At 39.1% G+C, this 18,616-nt stretch overlaps 2 protein-coding genes across 2 annotated transcripts in view; one reads left to right on the top strand and one right to left on the bottom strand.

Annotated features, from left to right (window-relative positions):
• OGN (osteoglycin) overlaps window positions 1-7,002 on the top strand; it is a 51,822-nt gene extending 44,820 nt beyond the window's left edge. Inside the window, exons 6-7 of the mRNA XM_053721189.1 lie at window positions 167-262; window positions 3,438-7,002. Of these exons, the coding sequence (XP_053577164.1) occupies window positions 167-262; window positions 3,438-3,611 (270 nt within the window). The 3' untranslated portion in view covers window positions 3,612-7,002. The remainder of the gene's footprint in view (window positions 1-166; window positions 263-3,437) is intronic.
• Window positions 7,003-8,117: 1,115 nt separating this feature from the next.
• The window catches only part of LOC128636401 (centromere protein P-like), a 103,962-nt gene continuing 93,463 nt past the window's right edge, over window positions 8,118-18,616 (bottom strand). Inside the window, exon 7 of the mRNA XM_053689421.1 lies at window positions 8,118-8,322. Coding sequence (XP_053545396.1) covers window positions 8,172-8,322 — 151 coding nt within the window. The 3' untranslated portion in view covers window positions 8,118-8,171. The remainder of the gene's footprint in view (window positions 8,323-18,616) is intronic.

Raw genomic sequence — 18,616 nt, 5'->3', positions numbered from 1 at the left:
TTAATCTTCCTGCTGAGCTATTCACCATCCTGGTTTTACAAAAGTTTAGACGCCTAAGAAAACAAGACCTCTAAACTTTTTTTATGCAATAAGATAGAAACATCTGCTGTATTTAAGTATATACTTTATGTAACGTAATTATACATGTTATATTGTATTCCCATAGAAACTAACCAACCTGGCATACCTCTACCTGGCTAACAATGAGTTGGAGAGCGTGCCACAAAATCTACCTGAATCTCTACGGATTCTCCACCTTCAGGTATGTGAATCTCCCCTAAACTCCCTGGTACTATGCTTTGCTTTTTGTTTTTTAATATACTCATTCTTATAGCAAGAAGTTTTGAACAGAGGAAGAAATACTGTTGAGGATTTGTCATATCTAGCTACTGTTTTTATTGTGTTTTATCACAGGGCTCGAGAAATCTAGAAGCAAGACCACAATTCCTGGCCAACCATATATACATTTAAATGATATATACATTAAAAAAATAATATATATATATATATATATATATATACACACACATACACATATACACACATATATTTTAGTATGTTCATACAAACATGTATATACTGTACATACACGTTTGTGTGTGTATATATACATTTAAATGTTATATATATATATATATATATATATATATATATATATATATATATATATACATATATATATATATATATATATATATACACACACACACACATATATATATATATATATATACACACACACACATATATATATACATACACACACATATACACATATAAACACATACATATATAACACGGAGGGTCTGATTTAATTTTCACAGCAATTTTTTTGAATTACACAGCTAAATAGCAAGTCACCGCTAGATGTCGCGATTTAGCTGTGAAATTCAAAAGCGGCAAAGTCAGAATATATCCGACATTTGAGCGCATGCGCTAAAACCCTTTGTCGGATATTTTCCGACAAAGGACCGCAAAGGGTTACATTTTTTTAAAAAAAAACACTTAAAAGGACCATTACATACAGTAGAATGTAATAACTGTCAAAAACACAAAAAAAGAAAATGCAATTGCACTTACTTTGAATTTGAAATGAGCAGTAAAATATTTTCTGGCAAATTTCAAAGTAAATCCAATTTTTCAACCCCCTGTATCATGTGACAGTTATCAGCCAATCACTAAATGCATATACATATATTTTGTGCACTTTTGCATATGTTCAGTTGGAGCTGGAGCCTCATAAAGAGTGCATATAAAATAATGTGCAAATTTTGATATTGGAAATTAGTGATGTCGCAAACCTAAAAATTTGGGTTCGCGAACGGCGAACGCAAAGTTCCGCAAAAGTTTGCGAATGGGCAAACCGGGCGAACCGCCATAGACTTCAATAGGCAGGCGAATTTTAAAACCCACAGGGACTCATCACAATAGTGATGGAAAAGTTGTTTCAATGGGACTAACACCTGGACTGTGGCATGCCGGAGGGGAATCCATGGCAAAACTCCCATGGAAAATTACATAGTTGATGCAGAGTCTGGTTTTAATCCATAAAGGGCAAAAATCACCTAACATTCCTAAATTGTTTGGAATAACGTGCTTTAAAACATCAGGTATGATGTTGTATCGATCAGGTAGTGTAAGGGTTACGCCCGCTTCACAGTACACAGTGTAGGTGATATACCTGCCCTGACCATGCTTTGCAGACCAGGTATCAGTGGTCAGATGGACTCTTGCCCCAACACTGTGTGCCAGACATGCCATTATAGCAGACTTATATGGCTTTGGCGTTGCTTTTTGGTAATTAGAAGGCTGCTAAATGCCACTGCGCACCACACGTGTTTTATGCCCAGCAGTGAAGGGGTTAATTAGGGAGCATGTAGGCAGCTTGTAGAGTTAATTTTAGCTTAAGTGTAGTGTAGTAGACAACCCAAAGTATTGATCTAGGCCCATTTTGGTATATTTCATGCCACCATTTTACCGCCAAATGCGATCAAATTTAAAAAAACTTAATTTTTTGCGCAATTTTAGGTTTCTCACTGAAATTATTTACAAACAGCTTGTGCAATCATGGCACAAATGGTTGTAAATGCTTCTCTGGGATCCCCTTTGTTCAGAAATAGCAGACATATATGACTTTGGCGTTGCTTTCTGGTAATTAGAAGGCCGCTAAATGCTGCTGCGCATCACACGTGTATTATGGCTAGCAGTGAAGGGGTTAATTAGGTAGTTTGTAGGGAGCTTGCAGGGTTAATTTTAGCTTTAGTGTAGAGATCAGCCTCCCACCTGACACATCAGACCCCCTGATCCCTCCCAAACAGCTCCCTTCCCTCCCCCACCCCACAATTGTCCCCGCCATCTTAAGTACTGGCAGAAAGTCAAAAAAATTTTTTCGCATATTTACATATGCTGTGGTGTAGCATCCCCCTTTAGCCACCAACCTCCCTGATTCCCCCCAAAACAGCTCTCTAACCCTCCCCATCTGCCTTATTGGCGGCCATCTTGGGTACTGGCAGCTCTCTGCTATTATTTCACAGTCAAAAAAGTGTTGTTGTTTTTTAAATGTACACTACTGTTACACCAGATATGAGTGGTGGCACTGGGCAAGTGGGCACAGTATACGCTGTGAGCCTGACACACACGCTGGCAGGCAGGCAACTGCAATTAGATTACACAGGAAAAAAACAAAAAAAAGCAGACATGTTCTAGCCCTAAAAATGTCTTTTTGGGGTGCTGTCATTACACCAGAGATCAGATGAGTCCTTCAGGACTGTAGTGGACACTGAATACACTAGCCTAGCTATACATTTCCCTGTTAAATCAGCAGCAGCTACACTGTCCCTCCTCTCACTAAGAATGCAGCTTCCAAATGAATCTAAAATGGATGCTGTCCAGGAGGTGGGAGGGTCTGGGAGGGAGGGTCTGCTGCTGATTGGCTGTAATGTGTCTTCTGACTGTGAGGTAGAGGGTCAAAGTTTACTCAATGATAAAGAATAGGGGGAGGATCGAACATCGCATATGTTCGCCCGCCGCGGCGAACGAGAACATGCTATGTTCACCGGGAACTATTCGCTGGCAAACTATTTGCGACATCACTATTGGAAATGTTTCTTTTTTTTAAATTGCTGCTTTATCTGAATCATGAAACTTTATTTTTTACTTTAGTGGATTATGTACTAAACATTTATGCAAAGAAAAATCTAGTGTACAATGTCCCTTTAATGCTATGGACATTGGAACGGAATGTGACTATAGAAGGATAAATTATATTCCAGAGGGGAACAAAATTGATCAATATATAAGCCATTCGAATGTATTCAGAGATCGAAAAAATACTTTGAGGGGTATCGCCATAAAAGAGCAGTAAAATGAAAGACATTGTTTGTTTTTTTTATTTCTCAAATATTTTACTTACACAGAAACCATTTATTTTCTTCTAGCACAACAACATAACTTCAATCACGGACGACACTTTTTGTAGAGCTAACGATACCCGTTATGTGCGAACCAAAATGGATGAGATTAGAATGGATGGAAATCCTGTGATACTGGGAAAATACCCCAACAGTTTCACCTGCCTGAAAGTTTTACCATCTGGGTCGTATTTTAAATAGACCGTCTTTACCCTACTCTTATCTTTACTGCAATGCTGACACCAATCAACTTCATCACACACAATTAAATTATCAGTCATTTATATAAATGTCTTTAGTGTTTTGGGTCTTGCAAAGTGTTGCGATCCAAGCGCTATGTTACAAGTAATGCTTTAGCTGCATATAGAAAGTTTGCAAGACCCAGCCATATTAAAAATGTTCTTCATACTTGGTGGAGTAAGTTTTCTTGATTATACTACATCCGTACCCAGGATACTCCAGCTGGACAGGACTTCAGGCCTATCTGGACACAGGTCACTAAATCACTGTGATATAGCTGTTGATTAACAATAAGTTATCAAATGAGCGCTCTCATAAAAATACACATTCCGACTGTGTGTCTTGAAAACAAGGCTGAGCACTAAACATAATAATACCTGTAACAAAAATACTGTGATGGTGGTGAATTTAAACTTTTATATTTTATTGAACTCCCGAATCCCTAGAAGGAACTGCAGTCTGTAACGCATTACACTAATTAGACAAACAACATAATGAGTCTCTCTGAAATGGAAAAACAAATATGCGCAAATAAAGTGCTCAGGGCACCAAAAAAATTAACCAAAAAAAGGCTAAATGCAATAGTAAGCTGGGGCTGTTCAGTTCCGGCATACTGCTGACCTCCATGTCTCTTTAAAACATAATCTAATGGCGTTAAAGGTGATATAAACTTCTCACAATATACACATCAAATTATTGTCCTGATATTTTGGCTACTGACAACAGTTAAACTTTCTTTGTTATTCAATTGCATTACTAATTACCCCAGCTGTAAACTCAGCACCTTTCTCCCATATATTTTTATGCCCCTTTTGCACCATCTCTTTCTACTCTCGTTCCTCCTACCCATAAAGAGATAGCGACCCACTATATTGTTTAGACATAAACCCAAAAAAGAATGTGGGTCCCCTTTTTAGGTAAATTTCTTGATATACCACTGTACTGTGAGCTTTGCTAGCAGGTGTGCAATTGCATTTTATAGACAATGATGAAGACTTTAAAATAGCCAATACAAACCCCCAATTGCTTGCACATGTTAATCATATACAAAAAGTAAAACAAAAAGAAACAACAAACTGGAAAATTCAGCAATCAACAATAATAATATAAATGCAGTTTCAGGGGTCTAACTAGAAACCCCGGAATTAATTAAAAGAATTCTCTCTACTTAAAAATGACACTTTCAGGCTACTTTTGAGATTACAAATTCATCACTGTTGGAGTTGTCACTGCTGTTTTCATTAATAACCCCAAAAATGTTAAGCTATTTAAAAGGGATATGAAATGCAGAAAAAAAGGGCAGTGCAGAGTAAGCCAGTGTATTCGAAGAAAGGAACAATCTTTTGCAAAAAATAAATTATAATAACAAAAGTGATGTACACTGGTAACAAATACAGAAAATAACTTCAAGCTTTCAGACCACCGAGGTCCCCTCATCAGACATTAAAGTGTTAAAACATGATTTTATGTAATACATTCCATAACATATAGATTTTTTCTGTTCTCAAAGATGCCCCTGCTTTGACATCCCTGAGTACAGATCAAATGGTCTCTTCGGGATTTTGTGCTGTGCACGCACATGTGTAGTTAGTGAAATGATCTCTTCCTACTTGTTTATGGACAGATGTGCACGACTATTATTCCAGTACAGGGATAAGCACATGGAAGACAGGCTATCGCTATGGAAATTGGAGATAAATAAAAGATGCCATTTTAAAATGCAAGTATACTGGATGCTTTCTATCAAAAACCTGCCTAGCGAACTAACAGTAATACATTTAAAAAGCCTACGTACTTAAAGAAGCGATCAGAACCTTGTATTCTGTTTATGGCGGAAAACAATATTTACTTTTTTTTTCCTTTCACAAAATCATTTCATCCAAATTTAACATAGGTAAAAATTGTACTACGCTCACCTTGCACTGGACTAACTGAAAATATGTAAGGTAACAATGTCTATATCAGGGGTTTCCAACCTTTTGGACCTCGGGGACCACTAAACTCACAATTTTTTATCTTGTGGACCACTAACATGATTTTTTACACACACACACACACACACACACATGCTGTACATAACTAGTATAACCATAGGTAAGTTTACATTATGTATATATTTACACATTTTTAAGAATTATTTTTTGGAATTAACTAACTGAATGACAGAACTGAAAGAATACTTCCAAATGACAGATGAAGGGTGAGTGCCAACTTTTGAGCTGGAAACAGAGAGACAGAAAGTGGGAAAAAATAATTATGTTTAAAAGGATCACAAGACTTCCAAGTTACCTCCCCAGTTAGGAATTATTCAAAACTACTTATGATCATGGATAGACATTGTAATAAATTAAGTTTATATCAGAAAGCTCTCAATATGAATGTGAGATAACCGCGACTAATGGTACTTACAATTACTATAATACTAGAGGGATATGGCTGATCTGCTGGATGGCAATTACTGGAATTCAGGTGGAATGGCTTTGTGCATGGGAAAATTATTGGAATGAAAAATAATTAATAATTAATTTTAAAAAAAAGAAGATGGAGGGGAGGAAGACAAACAGTGATGTAAGTCCATTTGAAGGAATTAGGAAAACTAATACAAAGAGATTTTCTTTTTTTTATATACTTTAATTCCACTATTTCAAGCCAAGACTATACCAACCTCTTCTGGCTTTAGAATGGAAACATCTTTCTCTGAGCAGCGCCCCGGGCAGGAGGAGTTAAAATAAAATCTAGCTATGCAAGTTGCGCAGTACTATGCAACGTGCATAGGAATATTGTAATTTAACTTCTCCTCTGTCGGTTTTCACTGATGTCCAGCCAGGCACTGTAGGGAGTTGCGGCGCAACGGGGGTGACACCATCAGAGGAGATGAATTCCTGCTTGATGGTGTCAAGGACCACCAACATCTTCTCGTGGACCACCAGTGGTCCATGGACCACTGGTTGGCGACCGCTGCTCTATATGACCCTTGATGCAATCTTGTAAGATTGTTTGTACACGTGAAATCTTTATTTTTTTTTATGCAGGCCTTTGGGGGGGAAAGACAAATTTCTATAAACTGCTGAAAATAAAATATATCACCACAATGCACAGCCTTGTTTTTTCCATCACATTTATATAGAAGTTACTGTAAAAGGAAGTTTAAACCCTGCTTATTTTATGCAACCTTTATTTTTATATGAATGAACATTGTTTTGCATGTTTATATGTATTATTTTAAAAACAAAGTTATATAAGATGGTAGATGTTTTGGTTGAACCAAAAGTCTGCAGCAAAACCTATTCACAGTTTGAATTTGATATATGTATGTACACAATGTTTGATAAAATAAAGATAATCATATGTATTTGGAATGTTTTCTTGGGGTAGGGCTATAAACAAAGATTAAATTAAATAATACAATGACTATAATCTATATTAATACCACTTTATAACCAATCAGAACACACCATACACATGTCTAAGGTAAAGTGAGTTTGTAAGCCAAATAATTTAAATTCTATATATTCTATATGACACAATAAGCTAATTTATAGGTGTTGTCCAGAAGTTATCCCTTACTTTGCACTACTAAATTAGACCTTACACAGTGTAATTGTGCGGCCTCTGAAAATATAGCAAAATCTCTTGAACTACTCAGACTACATTAGACAACATAATTGCATAGTATCAAAAACCTGACAAAACAGATTCAACACTTATATATATATATATATAATTTATGTGCAAAATAGCAATATATTTGACAGTTCTGTACAATGTAATAACGGTTATATTAATAACATAGTCCCCAGGAATTGTCACTCTCACCTTATATGAAACAGCAAAAATAAATACTAACAACATATAGGATCTGCACTCACTGGACTTGTAGTGTAGAAATATCACATTTATTAGGTAACGTTTCGGGGGCCATAGCTTCCCTTCTTCAAGGAGGGAGGGAGAGAGGGGGAGAGAGAGAGAGAGGAAAAGAGAAAGAGAGAGAGGAAAAGAGAAAGAGAGAGAGGAAAAGAGAAAGAGAGAGAAAGAGAGAGAGAGAAAGAGAGAGAAAAAGAGAGAGAGAGAAAGAAAGAGAGAGAGAAAGAGAGAGAGAAAAAGAAAGAGAGAGAAAGAGAGAGAGAAAAAGAGAGAGAGAGAGAGAGAGAGAGAGAGAGAGAGAGAGAGAGAGAGAGAGAGAGAGAAAAGAGAGAGAGAGAGAGAGAAGAGAGAGAGAGAGAGAGAGAAAGAAAGAGAGAAAAAAAGAGAGAGAGAGAGAGAGAGAGAGAGAGAAAGAGAGAAAAAGAGAGAGAGAGAGAAAGAGAGAACAAGAGAGAGAGAGAGAGAGAGAGAGAGAGAGAGAGAGAAAAAGAGAGAGAGAGAGAGAGAAAGAGAGAGAGAGAGAGAGAGAGAGAGAGAGAGAGAGAGAGAGAGAGAGAGAGAGAGAGAGAGAGAGAGAGAGAGAGAAATGCACATATTATAAATAAATAAGACCAAATAACAGAAAACTCTGTGACAAGTTCACATTGTGTGCATAAATCATGTTGATGAACTAAAAACATTAAACGATGTGGACAAAAAAGGCAGTCTTACCTTGAACTGTGCAAAGATAAACTTGCGATATTCACACCACTCTGCAAACTTGGAAAGGGTACGAAAAAAGAGCAATAGATTCTTTCTCTCCTCAGTCCTGAAACACATTAATAAAATGTTTGTCACATAGAACAAAAAAGTAATGCTAATTAGTAGGCGAATGATAACAGTCACTCATGTCCATAGATCTACATCATTATATGAGGTAGGCACCAAGAGCTGGACAATGAAAACCAGGTGGCAGATAAAAAGATGTACATTTTAAATTAAAAACTTAACCCATCTTATGAATATATATTTTTTTTAACTAATATTTCACAACCTTAAAAGGGACATGAAACCAAAAAATGTATTTCATGATTTAGGTAGAACTTTACTTTTATTATCAAATTTGGTATAATTTGTTGAAGGAGCATCAATGCACTAATTGATTTCTAACTGAACACATGGGTGAGCAGATGACAATCAGTATATATTATGCAGCCACCAATCAGCAGATAGAACCTAGGTTCTTTGCTGCTCCTGAGGTTTCCTAGATAAACCGTTCAGCAAAGGATAACAAGAGAAGCAAGCAAATTAAATAATAGAAGCAAATTGGAAAGTTGTTTAAAATTGTATGTTCTGTGTAAATCATGACTGTTTAATTATGACTTTACTGTCCCTTTAAGTCTATTAAACTATCTGAAACAATCTATTTTCCAAGAAAAAAATGTAAGTATTAATTTGAAATTCCACAGTAATCTGTTTACAAGTAATGAGTAAAGTATCAGCAAATCTAAATGCAACAATGTCATACATTGCACACATAAAGCTACACAAAGCTGCAGAAACTTAAAAAAAAATATTCCATTGTCTTTATGGTTCAAGAAATTTGGATTATACGGCTACGTTGATCATTTTTGTATTCTGAAACCCAAGTAAACAAGTTGTTTAACTCCTGTTTAAAAATAATACTTTTTTTTTTAACTCTCCAGATTCTTTGGAATCTGGAAAATGACCTTTGACCTTGGGATAGAAGATCCTGTACTGGTCAGATGGTTATCTGTGTAGGCATCTCTTGGCTTGTTATGGCAGCTTCTTTCTAGTTCCACTAAGGTAATACAAATAATGATCTATGTTGATCTATTATCTTGTGTTAGGAAAGTGTGTTTGTTTCAGAACTATCCAAACCAAATCTTCCTTTTAAAGGACAAATTTTGTTTAGAAGTGCTAACAGATCAATTGTGTGCCAGGAGAGAGACCCAGCAAAGTTGAACTATGGGCTACCACAAATTGTCATTAGCAAGATACAAGTAATATAATTTTTTGTGATGCTATGTTTATTTAACTGATCACACAATGAACTGTAATTTCACTAATTCAAGAATTTTATATCCATAACATATGGATACCTATTGCTAATGGGTATGGGAGATCCGAGATGTGCTAGAAACAGCACCATCATTTTCTTAAGGAAATGTCATGGGCTAAGATCTCAGTAATAGTGAAAGCTGATCTGGATGTAAGGTAAGGTTTTAGAGACTGGGGTTTGGATTAACTCCTTGGAGATGGCTACAATGCATCATTTTGCACAGTGTTGCGGTCCTCTCTGGCATCATAGGCCAATAAATAAACAACTAGAAGCCAATGGGCACACTAAGCCTTCTCCCTAGTATGTAAGTGTGAACACAATCAATAAATATGAAATCAATGCTTACCAAAACTAATTTTATTAGTGGTTACTATGAAGTCGTTACTGAGTTACATAGAATAGGTGTGCCCAGAAGGTAGACTGAGGTCACAAAACTATTGTGTGATTTCTCATTTCCTTCTCAGTTAGAAGTGACAGTATTGGCTAAAAGGGACATGAAACACAACATGTTCTTTTTATAATTCAGACAAAACATAGAGGGCCAGATTACGAGTAGAGCACAAATTAACGTTTCAGCTGGAGAGTTAAGTAAACTCTTTTCACTCTTGCGCTAACCCGACAAGCGCAAAAAGCCAAAGTAAGAATATTGCGTGCGCATTCACGTATTCCCCCATAGAAGTCAAGGGAAAAAAACAAAGTGGAAAAAAAAACTAACAACCCCACTCTAGCACAAACCCGATCGTATATTCTCAATTGTGCTAACCTAACATGAAAATATGAATATTTCACATTCCATTGTTCTTCAAATAACAGAACTTTGTAATGTATTTTTGATGTGTTTTGTGCAACTTTTATATTTCGCTAAACAGTTAACCAGAGCTCTGAAGTAGTATTCTCTATTGAAGCGATAAAGTGCTGCCATCTTGCTAATGTAGAACATTCTTGCAAAACTGCTGCCATATAGTGCTACAGACACACACACATAGAGGCCAATTTAACAAATGTCTTGCGGACCTGATCCGACAGTGCGGATCAGGTCCGCAAGACATCGCTGAATGCGGAGAGCAATACACTCTCCGTATTCAGCATTGCATCAGCAGCGGTGCAACGCCACCCCCTGCAGACTCGCTGACAATGGGCCGCCAGCAGGGGGTGTCAATCAACCCGATCGTACTCGATTGCTTTGAATTCCGGCAATTCCTGTCCGCCTGCTCAGAGCAGGCGGACAGGGTTATGCTCCATAACTTGTGTTTCTGGCGAGTCTGAAGACTCGCCAGAAACACGGGCCGTCAAGCTCCGATAATAGAAGTCAATTGGAAAGTTGTTTTCAACTGTATGCTCTATCTGAATCATGAAAGAAATAGGTTTTTATGTCCCTTTAAGTTAAATGTAAACCATAAACCATAAAGAATGCCTCTGTCAGGCTCATCTTCCTTACACGTCGCTCTTCATCTGCTGCACCTCTCTGCCAATCCCTTCACTGGCTTCCTCTTACCTCCAGGATTAAACATAAAATTCTGACTCTTACATACAAAGCCCTCTACTGCACTGCTCCTCCCATTTATCTCAGGCCTTGTCTTCAGATACTCTCCCTCCCGTCCCCTTCGCTCTGCTCATGACCTCCTACTCTCCTCCTCTCTTGTTACATCCTCATATTCCCGTTTACAAGACGTCTACAGACTGGCTCCTATCATGTGGAACTCTGCCTCACTCCACAAGACTCTCCCCTAGTTTTGAAAGCTTCAATCACTCTCTAAAGACTCTTCTGTTCAGAGATGCATACAACCTACACTAACCTTTTCTAATACCTGTTCCTATCCTCCATTGATATCCTCCATGAACCCCCTTATCTTGTAAGCATGAGAGCCCAACTTCTTTGCTTCACCTTTATAAGAGCTGACTACAACAGTGCGACTCTCGGCAGGGCCCTCTACCCATTTGATCCCTATAATTGCTACCTTTTATACCACCTATGTTTATAGCGCTGCAGAATCTGTTGGTGCTCTACAAATAACCGATAATTATAATAGATTAACCCTTATTTACAAGAAACACTACATAAACGATACAAAAATTAACTTTTTTATTATTGATTATTACTGAAAATGAAAGGATTTTGAAGATGAGCACTTGTGCCTAAGAATTTATTATAAAAGAATAGGTAGGTTAATGCAGGTAATTTATTTGCATAATTTTTAAAATCTTTTTGTTTGTAAGTGAATGTGTACCAATGCCAGGTCTGTGGAGTAGGAACAGAAAAACATAAATTATGTTTACCTGATAATTTTATTTCCATCGTGAGGAGGAGAGTCCATGGCTTCATTCATTACTTTTGGGAATTAAGAACCTGGCCACCAGGAGGAGGCAAAGACACCCCAGCCAAAGGTTAAAATACCTCCCCCACTCCCCCTGCCGAGGGAACAAGGAACAGTAGGAGAAATATCAGGGTATAAATGGTGCCAAAAGAATAAAAATCAAATTTAGGCCCGCCCACCGAAGTTACGGGCGGTAGCCGTGGACTCTCCTCCCCACGATGGAAATAAAATTATCAGGTAAACATAATTTATGTTTTCCATCTAAAGAGGAGAAGATTCCACTGCTTTATTCATTACTTTTGGGAAACATATACCCAAGCTTAGAGGACACTGAATGAAATCGGGAGGATAAAAAGGCGGACCCTAATCTGAGGGCACCACAGCCTGCAAAACCTTTCTCCCAAAAGCAACTTCCGCAGAAGCGAAATCATCAAATTTGTAAAACTTTGTAAAAAAGTGTGTAAGGAGGACCAGGTAGCCGCCTTACAAATTTGCTCCATAGAGGCCTCATTCTTGAAGGCCCAAGACGAAGCCACAGCTCTAGTTGAATGAGCCGTGATCCTCTGAGGAGGCTTATGTCCCGCTGTCTCATAGGCCAAGCAAATCAAGCTCCTCAACCAAAAAGACAAAGAAGTAGAAGAGGCCCTCTGCCCCTTGCGCTTCCCGGAATACACCACAAAAAGATATGTAGACTGTCTAATATCCTTTGTAGCCTGAAGATAGGACTTTAAGGCACGAACCACATCCAGATTATGAAGTAACCTCTCCTTAGAAGAAGAAGAAGGGTTAGGACACAAAGAAGGAACAATTATTTCCTGATTGATGTTACAGTTAGACACTACCTTGGGAAGAAACCCCAAACCGGTGCGAAGAACAGACTTATCCACATGAAAAAAAATAAAAAAAATCTTTGAAATGAATCACAAAAAAAGACAGTGCCTCCTAGTGCAAAATTGCAGTGAGAAATGACAATTGACACTTCTTATATTAGAATAATACTCACAAGAGTTGCAGCACCCAGTGTGCTAAATGGTGCAGGCTGGGGACTCACAGTGGCCCAGCAACACTTGTCACGCTCAGCTGCTGGGAAGCTCTACAGTCCTCTCTGTGTGCTTGATTGACAGGTGTCTGAGCCACCCCTTCCTGATGATGTCACAACCAGGCTTTTTATTCTGGCTTCCTGTTTCTCCAGTGTCCGTTTGTTTGTTAACTTTGAGGCTTCTGTTAGGATTTCGCTGAGGAATCTCTCTAACTGCTGCTTTTCTGTTGCCAATCTCTTCAAGGACTTACTATGCTGGATTAACCTTCAACCTCCTGAATACCTGTCTCCAAACAATGAAAGTACTGTTTGTTTTGTGAAACTTTCAAACTTCCTGTTTACCTGCTGCAATCCCTGCATATTCAGACTACTCTGTGTAGTGCAAACTATTCAAATACTGTTATTTCTGTGAATCCTTCAATCTGCATGTTTACCTGTTTCCAAACTCTGCAAATACAATTATTCAGTGTAAACCTTCAAACTGCTTGATATCCTGTTGCCAATCTCCACAAGTACTGATTAATCTGTGTTAACCTTCAAACTACCAGCTTACCTGTTGCTATCAATGCAAGTTCTGACAACACAGTGTTAACCTTCAAACTACCTGATTACATGTTGTTAATTCTGCAAGTTCTGACTACACAGTGTTTACCCTCAAACTGCCTGATTACCTGTTGCATACTCTGCAAAGACTGTCTACTCAGAGTTAACCCTCAAACTGCCTGATTACCTGTTGCATACTCTGCAAAGACTGTCTACACAGTGTTAACCTTCAGACTGCCTGATAACAAATGACCTAATCCTGCATTATTAACTGTTTCCTGTTTTACCCTTCTTCTGTCTGAGTATAAGTGACTTTCCCTGCTCTCCTGATTCTGTGGAAGGCATTTCCTGAAACCAGTTCCTTATTCAGAAGTCTATCTGGCTGATATCATGAATACTTTGGCACAGGCTAACCCTGCTCCATATCGTGAGTACTTTGTTTTTTGGAGGTTGTCGTGGGGTCACGTCCTGGATTAAACTCAGAGTGCAAGGGTGTTGTTTAAGTTCGCCCTTGCATTTGGGTCTACTTCTGGATATTTCCTAACCTGACAGTACAAACGGACCATAATATGGACCCTGACGAGTTATCCAGGGCTGTGGCTCTACAAGGGCAACTTCTAGGAAATCATTCTGCTCATTTGCAATCTTTGGATTCCAAGCTTGACCAGATTACTGCTCTGCTACATAACCTCTCCGCTCCTTCTCAAGCAACGGTGACTCCTGCTGCCACTGCTACTAGCACCAATGCTGTCTTTAATCCACCTCAAACTGTTGGACAGAATATACCACGAATCCCACTTCCAGATAAATATGACGGTAATCCAGAAGAATGCCGTGGATTCCTTAATCAGTGTTGTTTACACTTCAGAAACAATCCTCAAGTTTTTTCCAATTCTACTTCCAAAATCACCTTTATTATTTCTCTCTTGAAGGGTAAGGCTCTAGCCTGGGTGTCCCCTCTTTTAAAGAAGAATGATCCGTTACTACAGGATGTGGAATTATTTGTGTCCATTTTTTCTTCTATTTTTGACAAGCCTGGGAGGTCTGCAGCTGCTGAGGCAGGATTGTTGGATCTGAGATAGGGATCCCTTTCGGTACCTCAATATGCTATTGAATTCAGGACTTTAGCCGCAGAAACTGATTGGAACCATGGAGCCTTACGGGCAGCCTTTCGCAAAGGACTTTGCGAACGCCTTAAGGATGAACTAGTATTTCGGGAACTCCCCGATTCATTGGAGGGTCTTATCAATTAATGTATTACTCTTGACGCCCGGCATTCTGAACGTCTTCAGGAGAGAGATAGGAATCGGAGATCCTTTGTTAAATCTTCATTTCGTCCTCCTATTCGAACCTCAAGTCTTTCTAATAATAATTCCCAATCTCCTGAGTCTGTGGAACCCATGGAAGTAGGAGCTATTAAATTGTCAGAAGCTGAACGCCATAGAAGGCGTACTCTTGGGTTATGTCTGTATTGTGGTACCAAAGGACATTTACTGAAGGACTGTCTTATCCGGCCAGTAAAAGCCAAGGCTTAACTTTTGATAGAGGGACAGAGTTAAGCCAGAATCCCATGTCTTCCCTCAATTCTAAACTTTTTGTTCCTGTAACTATCTCTTTTGGAAACACCAAGTTTCAAGCTCAAGCTCTCATCGATTCTGGAGCTGCTGGAGTATTCATTGATTCTAACTTTGCTGACTCTCTCAGGATTCCTCTTCAAGCCAAGAAACAGTTAATTAAGGTAACTACTGTCAGTGGACAGCCTCTAGGTACTGGTATCATAAAGCATTCTACCATTCCTCTTCTTTTGACTGTGGGCATACTTCATTCTGAAATTATTCGTTTTGATGTCATCTCTTCTCCCCACATACCATTGATTCTGGGGTTACCTTGGTTGCAGCTTCATGATCCAGTTTTCTCATGGTCTAAAGGAGAACTTATTTCCTGGGGAACTACCTGTTTCAAACATTGCCTGCAAAATCCCTCTAAACCATCCAGTCCTGTCGTAGCTATGGTGGAAGTTCCTGAATCATTGCCCAATTACTATCATGCCTTTAGTGATGTGTTTTCTAAAAAAGAGGCTGTGACGTTACCTCCACACCGGATATTTGACTGTCCTATCGAATTGTATTCAGGGGCTCCTCTACCTAAGGGAAGGAACTATCCCCTCTCTCGTCAAGAAAATGTCTCTCTTGAGGAATACATAAAGGACAACTTAGCCAGAGGATTCATTCGTCCTTCCTCTTCACCTGTGGGTGCAGGTTTTTTCTTCATTGGGAAAAAAGATGGAGGTCTTCGTCCCTGTATTGATTATCGAGCCTTGAATCAGATTACTGTCAAAAACAGCTATCCTTTGCCGCTCATTTCTGAGTTATTCGATCGTCTTCAAGGTGCTTCTATTTTTTCCAAGTTAGATCTCCGTGGGGCCTACAATCTGGTCAGAATCCGTAAAGGAGACGAATGGAAGACGGCATTTAACACTAGATTTGGTCACTATGAGTATCTAGTAATGCCATTTGGATTGTGCAATGCACCAGCAGTATTTCAGCACTTTGTTAACGAAATCTTCAGAGATTATCTAAATCAATTTGTTATCATTTACCTCGATGACATTCTAATCTATTCAAAAACATTACAGGAACATGTACATCATGTAAGACTGGTTCTTCAGAGGTTACAAGACAATTCCCTGTTCGCTAAATTGTAGAAATGCTCTTTTCATCAGAGTTCCATCCCCTTTTTGGGGTATATCATTTCTGAATCAGGTTTTGAGATGGATCCTGCTAAACTGTCGGCTATCAAGGACTGGCCCAGACCAACTACTCTCAAATCCCTGCAGAGGTTTCTTGGCTTTGCCAATTACTATAGAAAGTTTATAAAGAACTTTGCTGACATCACGTCTCCACTCACTTCTCTTACTAAGAAAGGGCAAAATTGTAAGAACTGGTCCTCTTCGGCAGTACAGGCTTTTGAAACGCTAAAATCAGCATTTTCTTCTGCACCTCTTCTCAGTCATCCAATTCGTGATTTCCAGTTTATTTTGGAGGTTGACGCTTCCTCTATAGCAGCTGGAGCTGTTCTCTCCCAACGTGATCCGACTACCAGCAAGATACATCCTGTGGCGTTCTTTTCGAAAAAATTCAATCCTGCCGAGTTAAATTATGATGTGGGCAATAAGGAGCTTTTGGCTATAAAATTAGCTTTGGATGAATGGAGGCATTGGTTAGAGGGTACCAGTCAACCTTTTTTCATTCTGACAGATCAGAAGAATCTTTTATACCTCCAAAGAGCTACACGTCTCAATCCTCGTCAGGCTCGGTGGGCCTTGTTCTTCTCCAGGTTTAATTTTGTACTTTCATATGTTCCTGGTTCAAAAAATTCCAAGGCAGATGCTTTATCTAGGCAGTTCCAATCTTCTGAACCTTCTCCATTGGATTCAGAACCTATACTACGTCCAGTCAAAGTTTTGGCTCAAGTATCCTCTTTTCCAGTACAGGCTTTACATGCTGCTCAAGTCCGGGTACCATCTTCTTGCAAACTACCTTCTGGTATCCTGTATGTACCCAAAGGATTACGTCTTAAGCTTCTACGTTGGGCTCATGACAACATTTCAGCAGGTCATCCGGGAATAACCAATACGTTGTGGAAACTGAAGCAGCATGTTTGGTGGTCCACTATGAGGAGGGATGTTAAGGATTATATTGCTGCTTGTAGTTCTTGTGCTTCGAACAAACAATCTTCTCATCGACCGTTTGGTCTATTACACCCTCTTCCTATTCCTCATCACCCTTGGTCTCACTTATCCATGGACTTTGTTACAGATCTTCCTGTTTCTGCTGGAAATACGACCATTTGGGTAGTGGTGGATCGGTTCTCCAAGTCTGCTCACTTCATACCTCTTCCAGGCTTGCCTACAGCTCAAAGACTTTCTGAACTCTTTGTTCTACATATATCTCATTTACATGGTTTTCCCACTGACATAGTCTCAGATCGTGGAGTCCAATTTGTTTCCAAATTTTGGAGGTCTTTTTGTAAACACTTCAGAATCAACATATCACTTTCTACTGCACACCATCCTCAATCCAACGGACAGACTGAGCGTGTAAATCAAGCCTTGGAATCTTTTCTAAGACATTATGTAGACCATCACCACTCCAACTGGTCTCAGTTATTGCCTTTGGCGGAATTAGCTCACAACTCACGTTATAACGCCTCATTACAGACCTCTCCCTTTAAGGCAGCTTATGGATTTGAACCTAGAACCTTTCCTATGATTACCAGTTCTACTGAAGTCCCTGGAGCAGATCGTATAGTGAAAAATCTCAGTAATCACTGGCAACTCATTCGTCAAAATCTACTCTCTTCTTCCTTAAGACATAAGAAATATGCTGATCGCAGAAGGTGCAAGGCTCCTTTACTTCGTACTGGAGACAGAGTATTTTTATCCACCAGATTCATACGTCTAAAACAACCTTGTACCAAGTTGGGTCCTAAGTACATTGGATCTTTTTGAGTTGTTTCCAGAGTTTGTTCTTCTGCATACCGCCTGGCCTTATCCAAGACTCTCAAGATCCATCCAGTGTTTCATGTCTCCCTACTCAAGCCAGTCATCTACAATCGGTACTCTATCAAGAGTAAACCACCTCCTCCACTTTCCGTAGAGGGAACTTCTGAGTTTGAAGTCAGCCAGATTCTCGATTTCAAGCTACGGGGCAATCGGCTGTACTACCTGGTCCATTGGAAGGGTTATCCTATCTCTGAACGATCTTGGGAACCGGTCTCTCATGTTCATGCTCCAGCTCTTGTCAAGTCTTTTCACAAGAAATACCCTGCCAGGCCCGGTCGGGTCCCCCGGAGGGGTCCTTGAGGAGGGGGCACTGTCACGCTCAGCTGCTGGGAAGCTCTGCAGTCCTCTCTGTGTGCTTGATTGACAGGTGTCTGAGCCACCCCTTCCTGATGATGTCACAACCAGGCTTTTTATTCTGGCTTCCTGTTTCTCCAGTGTCCGTTTGTTTGTTAACTTTGAGGCTTCTGTTAGGATTTCGCTGAGGAATCTCTCTAACTGCTCCTTTTCTGTTGCCAATCTCTTCAAGGACTTACTATGCTGGATTAACCTTCAACCTCCTGAATACCTGTCTCCAAACAA

This window comes from Bombina bombina, chromosome 7, assembly GCF_027579735.1.
Source record: "Bombina bombina isolate aBomBom1 chromosome 7, aBomBom1.pri, whole genome shotgun sequence".
Taxonomy (NCBI): domain Eukaryota; kingdom Metazoa; phylum Chordata; class Amphibia; order Anura; family Bombinatoridae; genus Bombina; species Bombina bombina.
This window is presented reverse-complemented; position numbering and strand designations above follow the sequence as displayed.